Source organism: Penicillium lagena (assembly GCF_028827675.1).
Source record: "Penicillium lagena strain IBT 129212 chromosome Unknown utg000006l_segment0_segment0, whole genome shotgun sequence".
NCBI classification, from domain to species: Eukaryota; Fungi; Ascomycota; class Eurotiomycetes; order Eurotiales; family Aspergillaceae; genus Penicillium; species Penicillium lagena.
In genome coordinates this window covers 2,004,999-2,023,842 of record NW_026623227.1, presented here as the reverse complement: position 1 = coordinate 2,023,842, position 18,844 = coordinate 2,004,999, and the positions used below count along the sequence as shown (strand labels likewise).

The 18,844-nt window shown below is 52.6% G+C and overlaps 9 protein-coding genes across 9 annotated transcripts; 3 read left to right on the top strand and 6 right to left on the bottom strand.

Annotated features, from left to right (window-relative positions):
• Nucleotides 1-192: 192 nt before the first annotated feature.
• N7510_008948 (tRNA (guanine-N2-)-methyltransferase) lies at nt 193-1,832 on the bottom strand (the record flags this gene model as incomplete). Its single annotated transcript, XM_056980873.1, has 5 exons — nt 193-210; nt 266-390; nt 440-645; nt 712-1,525; nt 1,715-1,832. The coding sequence occupies 5 exons, from the start codon at nt 1,830-1,832 to the stop codon at nt 193-195; spliced, it is 1,281 nt and encodes a 426-aa protein (XP_056831082.1).
• A 522-nt stretch (nt 1,833-2,354) lies between these two features.
• Nucleotides 2,355-4,005, bottom strand: N7510_008947 (putative histone deacetylase SIR2; the record flags this gene model as incomplete). Its single annotated transcript, XM_056980872.1, has 4 exons — nt 2,355-2,537; nt 2,591-2,770; nt 2,831-3,693; nt 3,783-4,005. The coding sequence occupies 4 exons, from the start codon at nt 4,003-4,005 to the stop codon at nt 2,355-2,357; spliced, it is 1,449 nt and encodes a 482-aa protein (XP_056831081.1).
• A 203-nt stretch (nt 4,006-4,208) lies between these two features.
• N7510_008946 (ACL4 family protein) lies at nt 4,209-5,469 on the bottom strand (the record flags this gene model as incomplete). The annotated part of the gene is made up of 2 exons (XM_056980871.1): nt 4,209-4,842; nt 4,907-5,469. The coding sequence occupies 2 exons, from the start codon at nt 5,467-5,469 to the stop codon at nt 4,209-4,211; spliced, it is 1,197 nt and encodes a 398-aa protein (XP_056831080.1).
• A 195-nt stretch (nt 5,470-5,664) lies between these two features.
• On the top strand, nt 5,665-6,432 carry N7510_008945 (RWD domain-containing protein; the record flags this gene model as incomplete). Its single annotated transcript, XM_056980870.1, has 1 exon — nt 5,665-6,432. One exon carries the CDS (start codon nt 5,665-5,667, stop codon nt 6,430-6,432), a length of 768 nt encoding a protein of 255 aa, XP_056831079.1.
• Nucleotides 6,433-7,115: 683 nt separating this feature from the next.
• Nucleotides 7,116-8,069, bottom strand: N7510_008944 (LYR motif-containing protein; the record flags this gene model as incomplete). Its single annotated transcript, XM_056980869.1, has 3 exons — nt 7,116-7,745; nt 7,801-7,961; nt 8,021-8,069. 3 exons carry the CDS (start codon nt 8,067-8,069, stop codon nt 7,116-7,118), a joined length of 840 nt encoding a protein of 279 aa, XP_056831078.1.
• A 334-nt stretch (nt 8,070-8,403) lies between these two features.
• Nucleotides 8,404-9,058, bottom strand: N7510_008943 (E2 ubiquitin-conjugating protein MMS2; the record flags this gene model as incomplete). The annotated part of the gene is made up of 4 exons (XM_056980868.1): nt 8,404-8,464; nt 8,515-8,594; nt 8,658-8,923; nt 8,986-9,058. The coding sequence occupies 4 exons, from the start codon at nt 9,056-9,058 to the stop codon at nt 8,404-8,406; spliced, it is 480 nt and encodes a 159-aa protein (XP_056831077.1).
• Nucleotides 9,059-9,207: 149 nt separating this feature from the next.
• On the top strand, nt 9,208-14,596 carry N7510_008942 (uncharacterized protein; the record flags this gene model as incomplete). Its single annotated transcript, XM_056980867.1, has 4 exons — nt 9,208-9,318; nt 9,375-9,441; nt 9,495-9,668; nt 9,723-14,596. 4 exons carry the CDS (start codon nt 9,208-9,210, stop codon nt 14,594-14,596), a joined length of 5,226 nt encoding a protein of 1,741 aa, XP_056831076.1.
• Nucleotides 14,597-14,970: 374 nt separating this feature from the next.
• Nucleotides 14,971-16,297, bottom strand: N7510_008941 (vacuolar protein sorting-associated protein 26; the record flags this gene model as incomplete). The annotated part of the gene is made up of 5 exons (XM_056980866.1): nt 14,971-15,212; nt 15,281-15,397; nt 15,459-15,483; nt 15,546-16,018; nt 16,078-16,297. 5 exons carry the CDS (start codon nt 16,295-16,297, stop codon nt 14,971-14,973), a joined length of 1,077 nt encoding a protein of 358 aa, XP_056831075.1.
• A 1,461-nt stretch (nt 16,298-17,758) lies between these two features.
• Nucleotides 17,759-18,807, top strand: N7510_008940 (uncharacterized protein; the record flags this gene model as incomplete). The annotated part of the gene is made up of 2 exons (XM_056980865.1): nt 17,759-17,932; nt 17,986-18,807. 2 exons carry the CDS (start codon nt 17,759-17,761, stop codon nt 18,805-18,807), a joined length of 996 nt encoding a protein of 331 aa, XP_056831074.1.
• Between the last annotated feature and the right edge of the window lie 37 nt (nt 18,808-18,844).

Below are 18,844 nucleotides of genomic sequence, written 5' to 3'. Positions count from 1 at the left end.
ATTGTTGTATGTGTTTTGGTGCATTTTGGGTGCTCTGTTGGTTGCATGACCTCATCTTCGCTTTGTTTGGTGCGTGTCTATATCTCATGCTGTGGATGGTGAGGAGAGGTCAAGTGGCTGGATCCAATTGGCTCTATCGTGGTTGTTGTTGGCGATGGTCTCTCTCATGGCAATTTTTAGGCCGGTAAAGACTTATTTTCTGTTGAAAAACTATACCAAAAAAGTTAGTTGGTCTGCCAAAGCACAATGCAGTTCGAGTCTATACCTTCCGTCGGAATGCATTGAGATCATCGGCACTCATTCCCAGGCCATCAGCTTTGCTTCGAGCCAATGACACATCAGACACTTCTCCCTCCGGAAGACGACGGTAGGTTATGAGTCGGCGGGACCCTAGAAACAAAATCAGCGCTGTAGAAGACCAAGAAATTTTGGGGCATACAGTTATTAAACGGCTGAACAGAAACACTGAGCACCTCCAGATTCGGATGCATGGGAATCGGGAACTCGACGTCTTCGTCGTTGGCAGTTGGCATCCACATCGACAGACGGCCGTCGTTGACTAGAGTCTGTGCAGCAAAGTCCAAGATATCATTCTGCAGTGCCTCAAACCCGTACGGCTTTTTGGGAGCGATGTATCCCGGACGACTGGTGCAACACCGTTCGTCAGCTTCGCCATACCACAGAAAGAAATCCAGGAGGGAAAAAACCTACTAGTGAGCAGGAACACCATCGATATAAACGGGTTGCTTGCCGCGCCCATCTTTCATTCCCAAAACCCTCAGCCCTTCACGAACGCCATACGGCGGATCACAAACAACTCCATCGAGGAACTGCGCCCTACGCAGCGGGCTATTCGTAAGATCCGAAATGAACGCGTCGACAAACTGGCTCATGAGCCCATACTGCCGATAGTTCTGCAGCAGGCACATTTCATCCTTGCGCTCGCCCGCCTTCCCGCGGAACGCACGACCATCGATATCCGATCCCAGCGTGAGAGCCCCGAAATGCGCAGCGGAGACTATAAAGCTGCCTGTTCCGACGAACGGATCGAAAAAGAGCTTCCCCGGCGCGGCGTGCGCCATATTCGCCGTGACTAGACTCAACTCTGCGTCCATGGAGGTCGTACTGATGTATTTTCGCTTCTTCAAGTCATACTTGTCAACGGCGCTGCGATTCCCCTCCGCGATCTTGCGGCCTAGATATATCTTCCTCGGTTCAGGAGATTGTGATATGTCCTCAACTGCGGCGGCTTCCACGTCAGACACGTACTCCTCCATCACCCACCACTGCTGATCCGGATTCTTGAGCCGGATCGGGCCCGTGAAGCCGACATAGGAGAATGACTTGATAATTTCCATCTTGGCGGAATGACTCCGTTTTCCGGCGAAGCACTCGACGTAGAATGCAAAGGGGTGTCTTTTGGTACTGGGTCCACAGATGCGGCGTCCGGCGCCGCACGTCGGCGTGCACCTCGTCATAGGTGCTGCCTTGTCCCCAGAGCTCGTATATGTCTTTGGAAAGAATGCTGCGCGGGATTAGAGCCCGCGCAGCTGCTTCGTCTTTTAGTTTGACGATGCAGTATGGTGCCTGTGTGGACTGTCTTAACACGGTTCTGGTTCAGGAAATACATAACCAAAGTGCGAAGGGGCATAAATGGGAACTCAATGTTTGGATCCAGATAATGGACAGGAAATATCGATGAGATCTATCATACGTACGTAGTCATTGTAGGAGATGACCTCCAGGTCGATGCCGGCGAGAGTGGCCAGGGCCTGGATTTCTGGTAGACGAAAGGATTCGTGCTGCTGCGCGAACCGGATCAGATACTCCATCCTGATCGAGATTCTCTTTTGGTAGGTATATTTCTTGTGTTTTGTGGGTTTGTGTTGGCTCAGGTAACCGGGTCAAGCATTGCTGGCGGGGTGTGGTGAGGTTGAAGTTTTTTGACTTTATTTTTCATCTTCCGGATCAGACAGATTCTGGCAGCGCTCGCTTGGTTGACACGGCGTGGACTACTTTATTTTCTCTTAATGAAATGACCTTTAATTTAATGAGCTTAACAATAATATTTATGCTTACCGGGTGGATCGGATTTGTATTTATTGGCTGTCTACGGAGCCTGTCGACGAGCCTACCTATTACTACTACTACTACTACTACTACGAAAGAACAGCACCAGACCAATAATCAAGAGTTTGACTCAACAGCCAAATCTATAAATACTCATGTCCAGAAATTCCTCAGTCCAAAGAGAATAAGAAAATACCCACCGCAGTGTTCCATAAACCTATGCGCCATCCCATACACAGGGAAAAAAAAGTGAGGGCAATCCAGAGAACAAGTAAACTCCACCGCTATGCGCCAACTACCCGAAACATATGTCGTGACTCGTATCCCTCAACGGGAGTGACTTCTACTCTCTCATCGGCGGGTATCATATGGTGCTGCAAATCCCAGCCGGCTCGGCGGCAGAGCTCCGATACGACTACGTCGCAGTCACCCAGGAGGTCAATGTCGAAGCCGGTGTGCGACACAGGCTGGAGCGAATTAGTCTAAGCGCACAGTTGAGAGAGGGGATGAATGGGCGTACCGTGCGCGAGATATAGATCTGGGGCACATTGCGCGGCAGGATCCCGGGCACTTCTGCGACGGGGGCTACCTTTAACGAGGTGCCGATCACGATGACCAAATCGGCGAGTTCGCGATCGTGGTGCAGGAGACGACGACCGAACTCGTCGGGGAGATCTTCGCCAAAGAACGTGATATCGGGCTGCAGCGGAGGGTCAGTAAGCATGGGATGCAAATTTCAGAAGAGGTAGTTATCGCCAACCTTCATTACCCCCGGAGTCGGGATCTCATAATCCTCCTCATCCGAGCTGTCATCGGAATCCTTGCGGCTCTTTTGCTGCCCATTGGCACTCCGCTTGCGCTTTAGCCCCTGAGGCTTCAATGCATCCTCCGCGATTCTCTTTTGACAGGCGGTGCATTCCGGGATAGCACCGTCCTTGATATCGTTAAAGATCGCATCGCCCGAGACCTTGAAATTGCATTTCATACATGTTGCCGTCGCAAAGGATCCGTGACACTGTACAATCTTCTCGGGCAGAACGCCCGCGTTGGCCTCGATATTGTCGATGTTCTGGGTATAGTTGGTCAACAACTTGCCCTTATCCTGGAGCAGCCGGATAAAGCCATGGGTAGGCGAGTATTTCTTTTCCGTGGGCAGGATATCCTTGGCAATCGAGAAGAAGATGCTGGGATCTTCGCGGAAGATATGGATATCAAACACCTCTTGCGGGTCACTCAGGCCCAGATGTTCGAGCCGCGAGTAGAGGCCTGTATCCTTCGACCGAAAGTCCGGTATCCCCAGACTCGTGGAGATGCCCGCGCCGGTCAACACGATGACATTTTTGGACTCCCGAAGCAGCCTCACAGCGTCGTCGATCGTATTATACTGGGGCAGCTTCGGCCGCCGGGAAAATTCCCGAGAAATGGCAATCGCCAGAAGAGGGTGGAAGGCCTCGTCTGGCGCTCCGTCTAGGAAGGCCGGCGGTATAATGCCAAATGCCGTGCACAGCTTTTTGGCTGTCACGGTTTCTCGGGCGATGGTCTCCTCCACGAAGGCCGCCTTGCCGATCGCATGCAAGCGCTGGCGATACGCCGCTGCTTCTTCGAGGGTACATGCACCGGGGACTAATATCAGAGAACCGGATAGTTAGCTTGGGCGTGTCTCCGCCAAAGCGGGGGTCAAGGGAATGATGAGAACGAGACACAGAACATACCGAGCCCATCGCGAAGCTGATCATCGCGCAGCAACTGGATCGCATCGTCGGCGTTGGACAGCGTCTCCCAGGCATCGGAGTCGTCGCTGTCCGTGTCCAACTCGGACGAGAACCCCGCGTCTTGGGCCGCAACGGCATCGGCGGCCATGTCGACGGTCTCGATCTCGACGACCGGGGACTTGAGCGCCTCGCTGGGCTCAGTGGGCGCCGGTAACAAGTCCATTGCTGAGGAAGTCGAGAGGGTCCAGGGTCTTCGTTGCTCATAAATTTGTATGGGATTCGGGGGTGCATTTATCCGGGCCGAGGCAAGTGGCGACTCCGAAGTATACAGGGGTATACAGGAAGGGACTGCCGGTATACAGTATGCTAATAGCTAGAGAAGATCAAAAGGGAAAAAATAGTATTTCTATCTATGGTATCCTTGTTTTATGAGTCTGCCATCTCGTGGTCCTCGTCCGACTCAACATCCTCATCATCCCATTCCTCATCGTCTCCTTCGTCCTCGCCCTCACTGTCATCCATATCCTCCCCAAGCTCCTTATTCATCTCCTGCACCAGCTCCATCGCATGATCACGTAGCGGCTCATCCTCGTACTCCAATAGTGCGTAAAGCTTCAGACTCTGCATGAGCCATTCGCGGCTCGCAACCAGCGACGCATGCCGCGGGTTCTCCGCGTCTTCAGCATCGGCATCCCTGGGAGCCTGTTGCTTCTCCGCCAGCAGATACAGGCACCAGCCGCCCAGATACCACGCCTCCACACTCTGGTCATCCTCCAGAATCAACCGTTCAAGGACCTCCAGGGCCTCCATCTCCAGCGTCACCTCCATCAACAGCCGGGCCAAACTAATGCGCACGGCAAAGTCGGGCACGTTAGGGTCTTCTGGGGGGAGGTCTTTCCATAGCTCGATACTCCGTGTGAGCGCTGCTTGTGCGTCTTCGGTTCGTAGCTGTGATATCCGGATCGAGGCGAGGGTCTGCAGCACTTCTGGGGCGTCGGGCGTCACGAGGAGAGCCTCAGTGATGAGGGAATCGCAGCGCGATTCTGCGTCTTCTTCCCATCTAGAACAAATGTTAGTTTGACCAAATAAAAAGAAATAAAACGAAGCACGAGAGAAGCACATACGAAAGATCAGTCATGTAGATCTCCGACACGGCGCAGAGGGCATTCGCCAGTTTTGTCTTCTTTTCTTGAGCGTTCGCAGCCTCTGCTGGTGTTGTTTTCCCATCTTCTAAGGATTGCAGAGTCTGTCGGAGGGACGACACGCCCTTCTCAAACCACTGCACGCTATCCTTGCCACCCTCCTCGCTCAATTGAGCCAGCCAGAGGAATTTCTCTGCTCCTCCACCCTCCGCCTCGGATATTGAGCCATTGGGGTCCAGTTCGACCGCGCGCAGAAAGTGCTGGCGCGCTGTATCGATCTCGCCCAGCTCCACGTTAATCTCTCCCAGTAGGTTGACGGCCAGTCGTTGCGCTGCACTGTCCGCCGGCGCCAGATCCAGCGCCTGCTGTGCGACCTCGACTGCTGCCTCGGCCTGACCGGTTTGCAGCAGCACGCTGGCCTGGTCGAGTAATGTGGAGGGGTCGGGGTTGCTCATGGTGTTTTTGGAGACGGAGCCACCGGGGCTGAGGACGGATTGCGGGCGGGACAACTTGTTCTTCTTCTTCTGGATCTTGGGTTTTCCCATTGCCGAGTATCTGAGAATTGTGTAGAGAGGAAGAAGAAGAAGACGCGATAAGAAAAAAAGTTGAAGCTGGCGATTGATCTGTTTGACTGGTTTGCATGTGGGACCCTCTTCCTATCGATCCAGGAATTAACTACGTACTTGTCTCTCTCCGTACTTCCCTTTCCCTCCTCTAAGTCGGGCGCATACTCAGAAAAAATGGGCCGCGAGGACCAGGCCGAGGAGCGCGAGGTCCTGGACTCGATCTTCCCCGACGAGATCACAGGTGAGTTTTGTTCTGGGTCTGGTTATTTCTTGATTTCGCTCGCGCTGACCGAAAACCCGCGGGCAGATGTGTCCGAGCATGCATACAGAGTATCGATCAGTCTAGATCCGCCTGAGTTCGATGGCGAAGAGGCCGAGCAGCCCGTGATATACCTGGAGGTATCCTACCCAGAAGACTACCCGGACGTGGCACCAGACCTCAACATCTCCGCGCCGCCCAATGCCCCCAAGAACGACCGGATAGACGTCCAGGAAGACCGCGAGCGGCTCCTGGAGGCACTACAAGAAACCATCGAAGAGAACATGGGCATGGCCATGGTGTTTACGCTTGTGAGCGCGCTGAAAGAGAGCGCCGAGCTCCTCATGTCCGAGCGGGCGAACGCCGTCCGGGCCTTGCAGCAGATGGCTGCTGCGCAGGCGGAGGAGGAAGAGAACCGCAAGTTCCAGGGGACGCCGGTTAATCGGGAGACGTTTTTGGAGTGGAACGCACGGTTTAAGCAGGAGATGGAAGATGAGGAGCAGCGGAAGCGTGAGGAGAAGGAGGTCGAGGATAAAAAGAAGAAGGCGTCGGCGAGAGAGGAGAAGAAGTTGACGGGCCGGCAGTTGTGGGAGCGTGGGTTGGCTGGGAAGGCTGATTATGATGAGGAGGAGGACGAGGAGACGGTGTCGGCTGGTGTTGACAAGCTTAAAGTGGCTTCGTGAAAGACCATCCATAGACATGTTTATACGACCCATTCCATTACCCTCTATGAAGATATTCTTTTATTGATGTGTTGTTACGCCTCAGTATAATACAGGATATGGTACATCGACCAGGTGAGAGGAGACGAGGCCAGGTCGATGGGTCTTGGGGGGCATTGCACCCGCTGAATATGAAAGTTGCCCGTAAATGGGCATGATGGTGGTACTGAACATGATCGAGCGGCTCATCATGATCATTGGTGTATGATGCGACTGTTCTTCAATCACGACATGAGCAGTCAGCTCGGCGCTGTCAAAGACAGACGAGGGTAAACAACTTGTCGACAATATCTTACCTTTACTTTGTTTTGTCGAGAGGAGTGTCCTCGCAATGCGCCCACTCCGTAGCTTGGCCATGTATGGCCCATTGGTCCAGAAGTCTGTATCGGTGCGTGCTTAGCCAGGTGTAAAGCCCAGGTGCTTCACTTTCCTCCTCCATGTCCCTTGAAAGTCGAGACTAGAAGTTCATCCATCTTGGATCTGACCGTTGATCACACTGCCCTGATGCACTCGTTGCATGCTGACAAGACATGAAAATGACTCGTAGCGGCGTCGAAGGCTCCGGTAAAGACTCATCGCGGAAGCAGGTGGTGCTAGCATAGCAGTCCGCGGCGAATTGGCGGATCTCTCAAAAGCCGGGGAGACTATCTCTCGGACTGTCGTTCTCTCTCCTCTTTCTCCGCCAACTCGCGTTCTGCCAACACGATCTGCCACATCTTCTCCGCCATCTCCTTGTTCTTCATATCCTCATTTTTTGTCTTCTCCTTGACATCCCTAAACGCCGTGTAAAGCTCCTCAGTCCACCGGACCGAGTCTTCCATGTTGGTAATATCATCCCAAACGTCTTCATCCCCTGCGAACAGGAGCTCCACCTGTAATCGGTCCCGCCGATCAATCCATTTCTGACGCCTGTCGAGCTTGTTCCGAATCACCCCGCTAAGATTCCTCGGCTGCGGTTTCTTGAAGCGCAAAAACGGGACTCCGCGTGCACTGACGAGAACGGGGACACGGCGCTTCCCGCTCACGACCGGTCGAGGACGCAAGAAAATCGATTCGGCATCTGGATGCCTACGGGTGGTTTCATTTTGCTTGCGGATCCGCTCTTGCTTCTGGATCTGTTTCGGGCCTAGCTGTTTCGGCGGCTGTGATTCTGCCAGCTCCCTCTGCCTCGCGACATACTCGGCTCGGAAGGCCTTGAATTTTGCGAGAATTGTGGTAATTCGGTCTTCGTCGTGCTTATTTCCTTTGCATGCGGAGTGGAGGAGATCCAGCGTCTGACAAGAGATATGTTAGCCATAGGCCGTGGAATCATCACTCGGAGGGGCGTACTGAGTAGCCTGTCTTCAGGGCGTTCCTTGTCTGTGAGGGACTATTAAGGCCCTGATATTGCCGAAACTTCTGCCGCATCAGGGACTTGGCTTCCCCCAGCCATGGCGCGTTACCGACGGAGGGCGAGCATTGTCGCAGAAGTGCTCGGTATAGAGCCCGACCTGGCAAAACAAGGTGGTCAGCTCAATTCCAGACAATGTCACGGTCAATTAAGGCATACAAGCAAAGCGATGCACCCCCGACCGCTTCGGGACCAACACCTTATGCATCCCGGGGTGTTGCAGAGTCGAAGAGAGCAGGCCATGTGATCGTCAGAGAAACAGAATGGTCACGTGATAACCCGTATACTTCACAGCAGATTGGAAATGATGATACGATGGTTGCATGGAAATAAATAATGTTACATAGGATAGCAATAAATGAGTTGAACAACTGGAATTGGGGCTTTCAGGAGAACCCGCGCCGACGCTTGCTGTCATGCAGGACTGTACACGCTCTAGTAGGATCATGGATAAGGGAACAAGCAAAGAGAAAACAAAACAAAGCCGACCGTCATACTCCGGAACTTTTCCCTGGATTGGTTTTATATAGGAAATTCAGGGCTCAAAAGTTCGAGCCTTCCGGAGGCTGCGGCAGTTTCTTGTTGTTGCCCATGGCCATGTACCTATCGAACCATTAGTCTTGAGAGGAGACTCGGGAGCTTGTGGCATGTACCGTCGGAGCTCAATCAGGACAATTTCCATGTTGTAGTCGCGCTTCCATTGAGCGAGGCAGGGAAGTTTTGCGGGATCGACCTAGGGAAATCAATCCTCAGTAATGATCTTCTTCTTGTGTATCTGCTAACATCCTGCTCGTACCTTGCCACTCTGAGGATCGACGCAGGGCAGATTGACGCGAGAAACAAATTGGATGGTCGGAGGGTGGTCAGGGTAGTCAGGTCCGCAGTGGATGTTGACACTGTATATCCGGTTCTCGTGCACGCTCTGAGCCGGGGGTATTGAGTCAGTTTGGGAGTCAGAGAATAGGTGCAAGAAGGGACGAACGTGAGGCGGGCCGAGGATAGTGCCATTCCAGTTGCTCATCATCATGTCCTCTCCATCCGCAAGACCATAAGAGCACGCCTCTAGAATCCAAAGTTAGCGGACTCGGCCGAATCCCACGCGGGTTCCTGCTGGATGGCCGAACCTGCACCCAATCCTTTCTCGCCCTTCTCCAGCTCCTCCAGGAGTCTGAAATTTCTTGGTATTTTGGCCGACATGATGTGTGCACCAAAGTGAGTAGGTTGCGTCGAGTAGCAGGAAGAAGGAAGAAAGCAAGCATGAAGGAGGGGCTGAGATCCATTAGTCACTCTGGGTCACGTGCGATAAGTGCACGCTTATCGAGAAGCCACTGGATCATTTGTTGTTGATGGACACGGAGACTCTCCAGCATGCAGTGGCCATGTCCTCCCAATTCTTGCAGACGGAGCTGGCAAACCTCGTCCAGGAGTCCAGGAGAAAGAATGCCGACCTGCGAAATGTTGGTTATCCCCTGCCCGTCACTCTGGATTGCATACTAACCCCCGAGGAACCCAGGCTGCCGAGCAGTCGCTCAATGAGCTAAAGGCACTGCCTTCCACTTCGGAGGCTCAGATATCCGCAGGTGTGTGCATCCATGTCTGTTCTGAAGTTATTCGGCAGCTAACAAGCACCTAGATCTGGCTCGCCGGCCAACCTTCGTCGACCCGTTCATCATTGCCTGCCATACGCGCCATGCGAAGCTTGCGGGAATTGGCGTCATCTGTCTGCAGCGATTGATAGCGTCTCGATCGTTGCCGTCGGCCCGTTTGAAAGATGTCCTTGAAGGGCTCAAGGATACGACGAACCTAAGTAAGCGTGCTTGAATGTGGCCGACTTCCGTGATAGCTTCTGACGCTACCTCAGGCCTCGACATCCAGTTGAAGATTCTACAATCCTTGCCGTCTATCTTGCAGTTTTACTCCACTGACCTCAGTGGGGAGCTTCTCGCCAGCACATTGGAAATATGTGCGACCTTACAAGCCAGTAAACCCCTTTCAGTCTCCAGCACCGCGGCTGCCACGCTCCAGCAGCTGGTGGTATCAATATTCGAACGAGTTTCAACCGAAGACAACGTTTCCGATGATTCCAAAGCCACCACAACCGTCAAGGTGAATGGCAACTCGATCGAGGTGGCACAGTTTGCATTTGATGCTTTACAGGTTCTAGACGATCTTTGTCGTCTTATCGATGGTGACCAATTACGGTTTCTGCGCATCAAAAGCTTGTCGGTAGCTTTTGTACTCGAGTTGATCGAGAGTATTATCACCAACAGTGGACGCCTGTTTGTCGGACACCCTGAGCTGTCTCAAGTCCTGCGTGTTCGGTTTATTCCACTGGCTATCCGATATCTCTCCGAGAGACATCCCTTTGCTCAGACTATTCGAGTCGCCCGGATCCTCCTCGTGATTCTCAGGCGCCACATGTCTCTTTTGACAGCGGAGTGCGAGATGGTGCTGGGCCTGCTGATACATCTCCTCGAGCCCGATGGGACCACTCCCTGGAAACGAGTGCTGTGCATGGAAGTCTTCCGAGGACTGTACGCAGAGCCAGGAGTCGTGCGACAAATTTATTCATTGTACGATGGAGTCGAAGGCCGAAAGAATGTCCTTCGCGATCACATGGCTGCGCTTGTTAAGCTGGCTTCAGAGAAGCCCTCCTTGATCGGTGTCAGCAATCAGTCAACGGTTCCCACACGAGCCGACCACTCAAGATCAGCCACCGAGGACCAGATTACTCTTGAGACAGGTGGCGTTACCGGTGTCATCGGGACGACAGCGCCAGCGAACGAGACAAGCGTGTCCGGTATCAGCACCCAATGGAGTGTGCCTCGCACTGCATATATAGAACATCTCGACAAATCGGAACCGCCACTGCCTCCGGACACCTATGTCTATAGCCTTGTCCTAAACTGTATCAGCAATTTCGCGGAAGGCCTTGCCAAGTTTATCCTGCCCCTGACAGTTCCGGATTCAAAGCAAAAGCGCAAAAACCGACTCCTGAGTCCTGACCAAGGACCCGAATCTGCCAGATCATCCCAGGAGCTTTCCAGGGCTGATTCTTGGAGAGTGCAGTCCAACACACGGTCTAAAAAACCACCTGTCCCAGTCAATCCTCTTGATTTGCAGTCGCACACTCAATTTTCTGCCATCAAGACTTGCGCCTCAATAATTGATCATTGCTGGCCTGCGGTGCTGGCGGCTTGCTCCACATTTTTACATGCGTCATTGGACGATGAGTATTACCATAACCTCGTCCGCGCCTTCCAGAAGCTGGCACATGTCGCCGGTCTGCTCAGACTTTCTGTGCCCCGGGATGCTTTTCTAACAACTCTTGGGAAAGCGGCTATGCCTGCGAGTGTTGGCGGCCCAAAGTCGCAAGCTCCTGGGACTCCCTCCCCTTCTGGCTCGCAGCAAAACGATAGCCCTCAGAGGAGACGAAAGAGCTCAGATCTGTCGCGTATCAACTCGACTCCAGCAGATTCTCCGCTAACTTCATCAATGGAAGGGCCCTCGGTGACCTTGAGTACAAGGAATCTTCTTTGCCTTCGGGCTTTACTCAATCTGGGGATCGCCTTGGGTCCAACTTTAGACCAGCCGGCCTGGTCAATTCTCCTCGAGACATTACAGTACAGTGGACTGGTAATTGGCATGTCCACGAGTGCAATGGTCAAATCGGCCAGCGGCTCTGGGGAATCTGCCCCAGTTCCCGGGAATGATGTGCCCACTGCTAATCTCGGGGCAGAGGTCATTGCAGTTCAGGCAGCATCCACAAAGATGTTCGAAAGCACTAGCGACTATCCTAGTGCCTCCTTCAAGGAGATTCTGCTTGCCCTGTTGAAACTCTCTGCATTCACTGAGCAAGACGAGCCGCAAGAGATGGCACAGAAGGCGTCGGACTCTCCCGAGTCGCCTCAGTCCACCCGAAAAGCTGGTCGCTTGCATCAAACCGCCCGGCGTGTATCACACACGGTAGGCAGATCAAGGATGCAAGATGAGGAGCTAAAGTTCGTTCTGGAGAAAGGAAATGAGCTAGCCAAGGCAAATCTTGAGAGACTATCCTCGCTCGACGAAGAGGATAGTGCAGCGTGGCAACTTTTGACTCAAAGCCTCATTTCCATCTCGGTAAATACGGCAATTAGCCCCAACCTCCGCCTGCAGGCCAGTGGGATCTTGAACTCGCTCGTGTTCTTGACCATGAAACCAGGAGACGGAGCAGACCCGACGGTCCAGAACAAGATTCAAATGAGAAACTTGCAGACGCTCAAGGATCAGGTTGCCTCGCTTTATACATCACATTCGTCTTCGGCCAAATCTCTTCCAGTCACCGTCGTCGAGATCCACGAACATAGCCTGGAAGTGCTGGGGAGTATCCTGGAACAATATGCAGAGACTTTGGTGGATGGTTGGGGTCTTATCTTCGACCTGATTTCTGGTGTCTTCTACAGTGATCTTGAAACTGGTCAACCAACTACGGCTACGGCACGCAAAGCATCTGCTCTACCGGCCGGCCCTCGTCTGGTCCGAGCTGCCTATAAATCACTACAGCTGGTCGCCTCTGACTTCCTTTCTCTACTTCCGGCGCCTTGTCTCCTCAGTCTCGTGAACTCCTTCTCTAGTTTTGCATCACAGACCCAAGATTTCAACATCTCTCTCACCACCACCTCTTTCTTCTGGAATGTATCCGATTTTCTCCAGGGGCAAATCGAGCGATTCTCCATCGAGAGCCATGTTGATGCCTCCGTCAGTGAAGAAGAGCTAGCCAAATTGGCAGGGGGCGAGGAACCATCCGTTTCACGGAATTCACTCTGGCTGCTGTTGTTGCTGCGTATCGTTGATATCTCGACAGATAGCAGGCCAGAGATCCGAAACAGTGCGATTCATACATTATTAAGGATCTTCGATGCTTATGGACAGCAGCTTTCCCCGAAGGCCTGGCGTCTGTGTCTCAACAGAGTGCTCTTCCGGATGGTTGAGGAAGTCGAGAATACACTCTTCCAGTTCAAGGACAAACAAGATGGCCTGAAAGGCGAGGACCTCAAGTCGTGGGTGGAAACGACTGTCGTGATGATCAAGGGGGTTTCGAGTCTGATGACGAATTTCTTTGAAGTCATCGTTCGCGATGACAAATTCGATCATTCCTGGAACCGGCTTCTGAAATATCTCCAGGCGTTAGTCGATCTGCATCTGCTAGAATTCAGCGAAGCAACGTTCTCCAGTCTCTCGGAGATTCTTCTCAGGGTGCAAGATACGATCAGCAAAGATGCCCTTCAAAGTGCGTGGCGCCTCTGGGCGGATGGTCACCCTGCCGAAGACCAAGCCATGCTGGAGCTCGACCAACCCAACCAAGATGCCGCAATGGCCTACTTGCGTACTTTCCAGCAGATCTACCGTCTTTACAAATTTCATCTAGATGCGGAGCACATCGAGAAGGTGCTTCAGCATCTGCGTCTGCTCATCTGGAACTCTGTTTGCCCGCGCTACTCTCCAGACGTCGATCGCCCCTCGGCCGTGCAAGAACTGGTGATGGAATGCATCAAAACCCTCTGTCGGGAAAAACACGACTCGCAGCCAGCAATCCTGTTGTGTCTGGCCGATCTGTCCGATTCGGCGCTCTCGAAATGGAGCCTCGGGGCAGACAGCAGGCGGCCAGCTTTTGTGGCATTCTCCAAAAACGCCATCGATCTCATCAGCTGGTACATCACCGAGTTTGGCATCAAGAAGGACATCTTCTCCAATGGCGCACTTGCAACGGCTCTCGAACGCCTCAGCGCCCCAATCATGCAGAAGTACATGTGGCAAGGAAAAGACCGCGAACCTTTCCTCTGGCAAAAGGCCACAACTACATCTTTGAATGTCCTGCAAGTTGCAGTCCCCTACGTGGAAAAGCAGTACACCGAAGCCAACCAACACGAGACATCCCGATTCTGGCAGTGTGTCGTCGATATCACCCATGGCATCGTGTCAGCTCGCGGCTTCCAGATGCAGCAATTGTCGAGCACGCGTATTCTGGCCGACCAGTCCTTCGACATCTCCGCCTTCATTCGGCTGAAGACACTCATCCTCCCATCCCTAGGCGCCCCCGCCATCCCAGACTCGATCCGACGCGACTTTGCCTGCGCACTCTTCCACTCCTCTTTCATTTACGCCCCGCAACGCTTCGACCTCCCCGCCTCACGCATCGAGGAAGCGCCTCTAAAGGACTTCTACACCATCCGTCCAGGGCGCACCTTCGATCAGCCTCCAACGCTGCGCCCGAAGATCGCCTACGTCCTCATCGATACCCTCTTCGAGCTCGCCTCCAGCCCCCATGACAAGAACCCCAATGAGCCCTCCCCGCACACTCTCCTCGCCCGCTCCATCTCTCCCTATCTTCTCCTCCGCTGCGCCATCTCGCTCAAATCCTACATCGCAGACCAACCACTGCGCGGTCTAATGCCGCAGCCCACGCCAGCGCGCAAGGCCCTCTTACATCTTTTGCTGCATATGGTCCAGTTAAGGAGTGAGCCGTCTGCTATCCCGGACCCGCCTGCCATCCAGACTGTCTCTGTCGTAGCGTCAAGCGCCAAGACGAGGGGTTCTACGTCTGCGCAACATTCCCGTCGACACCTTGAATGGCTGTATCCGCTGGTCGTTGGAGCGGTGCAGGTCGCTGGCAAAGAGCGTGATGATGGGCAGGTTCTTCAAGCTTTGGGGAAGGTGTTGCAGGAGCTTGGCCTAGTCGAGGACGAGGATGTGTAGGGACGGACAAGCAAGCTAGGGCTGGCTTCATTATTTCAACGATAAATAGCCTGGAGTTGGATTTTCGCTCTTTCTCTCTCCTCTACTTTTGAAGATAAACTTATCTCTTTACGTGTGTACTAGCATTGAAGAATTGTCTGAATGATGAAAGAAAAGTATTGGCAAGGTGAAAAAGCTATTTCGACGCGCAAGTAAACACAAAACAAAGACAGTAGGTTGGTAGACTACAAGGTGATATCATGACATGACCGTGACAGGAAGGAGAGGGGCCTTGTTTCAAGGAAGGGGAGATTGATGGGTATTGAACAGAGCAAGCCAGCTCCAAGGCGATGAAGGCCTAGTGTACATCCATACATTGCACCACACTGGGCAAACTATGCCGCCGGCGCGGAGACAGTCTGGTTTGCACTTGGCTGCGGCGTAGCAACTGGGACTGATGGTTCTCTACCCGGCCCTGCAGTGGCAGATCCCGGGGGCAGAGCCTGCTGCTGCTGCGCTTGCTCGAGCAGGACTTGTTGTTGGATCTGTTGCTGCTGGGCGATCTGGGGTGTGGCGGCAATCTCGGGCGCTTGGCGGTAGAGCGCGATTTCGGATTGTTTAAAGTATCGGCGAGCATCTGTAGGAGTGGTGGAGTCATGTCAGTCACTATCACAGTGGAACGATGTAAATGATGCGTAATCGTACCTTCGTCGATCAGCACCAGGCTAAGGTAGTATCTCGTGGAGTACTTCTTGTTCACATCGCGGAATGTCGGGGTCAGGTCGAACCCGCCGAGGAACAGGCGGATAGGAATCGTTTCGCCTGCAAATGGTTAGCCCCGATAATCCGGAGAAATACTTAGGGTCGTTAGTTTGACACTCACCTCGTGAAGGCGACCCGTCCATAATCTGTAGATATCCGTATCAGCAACTGCTAGCAACAATAGGCAACCAAGCCACGATTCACATACCTCAAAGCGCACCAGAGTCTCACTCTCATTGTATTGATTCGGCGGCGACCCCGTTGTCTCGCGTCGAATAATGGACAGCTCCATATGCTTGATCTTCAGGCGCACGAGCAGGAAATAGATGCGGCCGACGATGACGTCCTTGAGATGGTACTTGGACTTGGAGTATTCAAACTCAATGTGCAGACAATCTTCGATGCCGACATCCATCTTGATGGGGCTGTTGGTCTCGGGCGGCATGCGATACGAATACACCCACAGGTCCTTCTCACGGATGACGTCCTGCATTCGTCGGGACACGGTCACCCGCACGAAGTAGCGCAGCTTGACATTGATGCCATTGTAGGACTCGTACTGCTTCTCGACATTCTTGAAGTTGAAGGGGAAGTTTTGCGGGTGGAGGAGTTCGCCGGGCGCTGCGAGCTCTTGGACGAGCGAGAGGAATTCGTAGTGATTGCCGCGGTCGTAGAACATCTCTGTGTGAATTAAACAGTTAGTTTCACAACATATACTCCTAGATACTGATGGGACATACCGATCGTGCCGATGAACTGCACCTTGATGCCAGTGTGCTCCAATCGCTTGCCATCCTTCGGTCTGATGGTCACCACGCCCTTAACGGACTCGCCGTCCATGTACAGCGGGACGCGCTCGCGGCGGTCCTTGTCGAGCTTGACATCGACGGATTGGCGCTCATCGAGATCTTCAAGGACAATGTCGATATCGACCGGGGTGGAGAAGAAGAGGGACGCCATGGTGCGAGCCCGAGTGGGTTGATGAGTGGCATGTAGCTAGCTCGGAGTGACGCCTGGTGCTGGGGTAAGGTACGGGCGGGCGGATCTGGGATATAATGGTTCATGGCGGTGAGGGAAGCAACAATCACCGGTTGTAGTTCAGTTGGTTTAGAGCGTCAGACTGTAATGGAAACATAATATCTGAAAGTCGGCGGTTCAACTCCGCCCAACCGGAATTTTTTTTTTGGAGATTATTTTTTTCTGTCTCACTAGATGCTAATGGCAGAGGACGAATTTGTTTTTAGGCATCTGTCTGTCTGTACTTGATGTCTGAGTGCCGCGGGTTAGAAAAGCAAGTGCTACACATTATCTGCGTGATGTGAATATATATTTCTGGTCCCAATGTTCATTCGTGTCAGTTGCTTTCAAAGATCCCACTCCGGTTATTAATATTATTCAAATCACGAGAAGCATACACATCCTTGCTAATACTTCCACTACATAATGCACCACTCTTCTTTATAGTGACCGCGTCCGGACTCGAATGCGATGCGAGCCAATTGACTTGCTATGTACTGAAAACTTCCTTCCCCCCCCCCCTTTTCTTTCCTTTGCATAGCAGAAATAGAATGCTCAAAGCTCTCACATATGCCAGCCAGGTTATTATTAGGTTTGCTGATGCTGAGCGGGTATTTAAGGTTGTCAGTGGTAGTAGTTGAGACAACAACGCACTGATCTCTGACGGTCTAGTCTAATTGCAATAGAGTCCCATTTCAATCGAGTCTCTATTGTCATCAAGGAAACCGGTTGTAGTTCAGTTGGTTTAGAGCGTCAGACTGTAATTGAAACATGGTATCTGAAAGTCGGCGGTTCGACTCCGCCCAACCGGAATTTTTTTTATTCTTTATTTGACGGTAATCCACACACGCCCATGTAATAATAATATACCAATTATTTTCTCTCTTTATACTACTTTTTCTTTCTTTCTGAATACGACGAATCACGCAATCCGGAATAACTTGCCCGTAAATACATCTCGTAACTAAGATTGCCTATGGAGGCCTGCTAAAAGAGTCGACAAGTAATACAGAGGCTTTGATTAATACTGGTACAAGATGAATTAAACTTGACTCATTATTGTAGCAAAAGAAACAAACACTTAATACTACATAGAACCACCAATGGGAGGAAGGTTCAGAACCTATCTGTTTGTTTGTCGGTTGCATCATAAGCACTAAGGGTCGTCGGCCTCCCTTAGTGCTTATGATGCAACCAACGACCATCCAACGACCGTATCGACCGACCAATCGAAGCAACGAGGATGTGTGGTTTGCCAATTTGCCAAACAAGTCAATCTTCCGAACCCGAACCACAAACCATTGCAAACGCAACGAGAGCTATATATAATTGCGGATATCCCATCTCTCACCGAGGGCTAACAAAGAAACCAACCACTGTTGAAACAGAAGGGATTCACGCAAAATGTCGCTCAAGCCAGGTTCAACCTTCGGCGACAAGTTCGTCAACTTCAATATCTTCCAGGCCACCTACAAACAAGTAGATGGCCACCATATTCGCGCCGACCTGATCATCCCCACCACACTATCGGCCAATGGACCACGCCCGGTGATTGCCCGCTTCCACGGCGGAGGCCTGGTAAGTACTGAGTAGATAAAGAGAGGCACACAAAGCTAACAAATAATTTCCAGACCCGAGGGGATTCCATCTACGCCGATTGGTTTCCATTGTGGCTATTAGAGCTTGCGCAGACACACGGCGCCATCATCGCATCGGCCAACTACCGGTTCCTCCCCGAGGCAACGGGTCTTCAAATTCTAGAGGATGTTGACGATTTCTGGGCATGGCTACATTCTAACAGCCTGAAAGAGGAACTGGCCTCTCAGTTAACTCCCGTTGAGCTCGACCTCGACCGGGTCATCGCAGCGGGAGACTCAGCAGGCGGCCTGCTCAGCATCTACCTCACCCTCACCTACCCCGACCAGCTCCGCGCTGGCACAGCGCAGTATCCCCAGCTTGCCTATGATCCCCCGACCATCTATCCTCCAACACGGAGTGCCATGATTCGCGAAGTGCCGGAATCATTCATTGACGAATATATCGCGACTCTCCAACCGGGATCCTGCGAGTCCTCTGATCTGGAGTGTAAACGGGTGAATCTGTCATCTGCAATTTCCCAGCACCGACGAGGTCGTGGGTTCTACCTTCGTGACTCGGAATCATCGCCGCATCGGGATCGGCTTTTCCAGCTCCCTCGGCTTGATCAGCCCGATGCACGATTGCCGCGGGGTGGTCTAGTGATTCTTCACGGCAGAGATGACGATGTTGTCATGCCTGCGGCGAGTGAGCGGTTTGTGAACCGGGCTAAAGTGGCCTTGAAGGGGCGCCCAGGCGGTGACAAGGTGGTTTTGTGTCTGCGTCCAGGAGGGCATGGGTTCGATGTGAATACCTCAGTACAGGAGAAATGGCTAAGAGAGGCGCTGGAAACGGCATTGGAGGTGTGGTTGGAGTAGGTAGAGTACTAGCTATATGCGAAATGTACTTGATGTA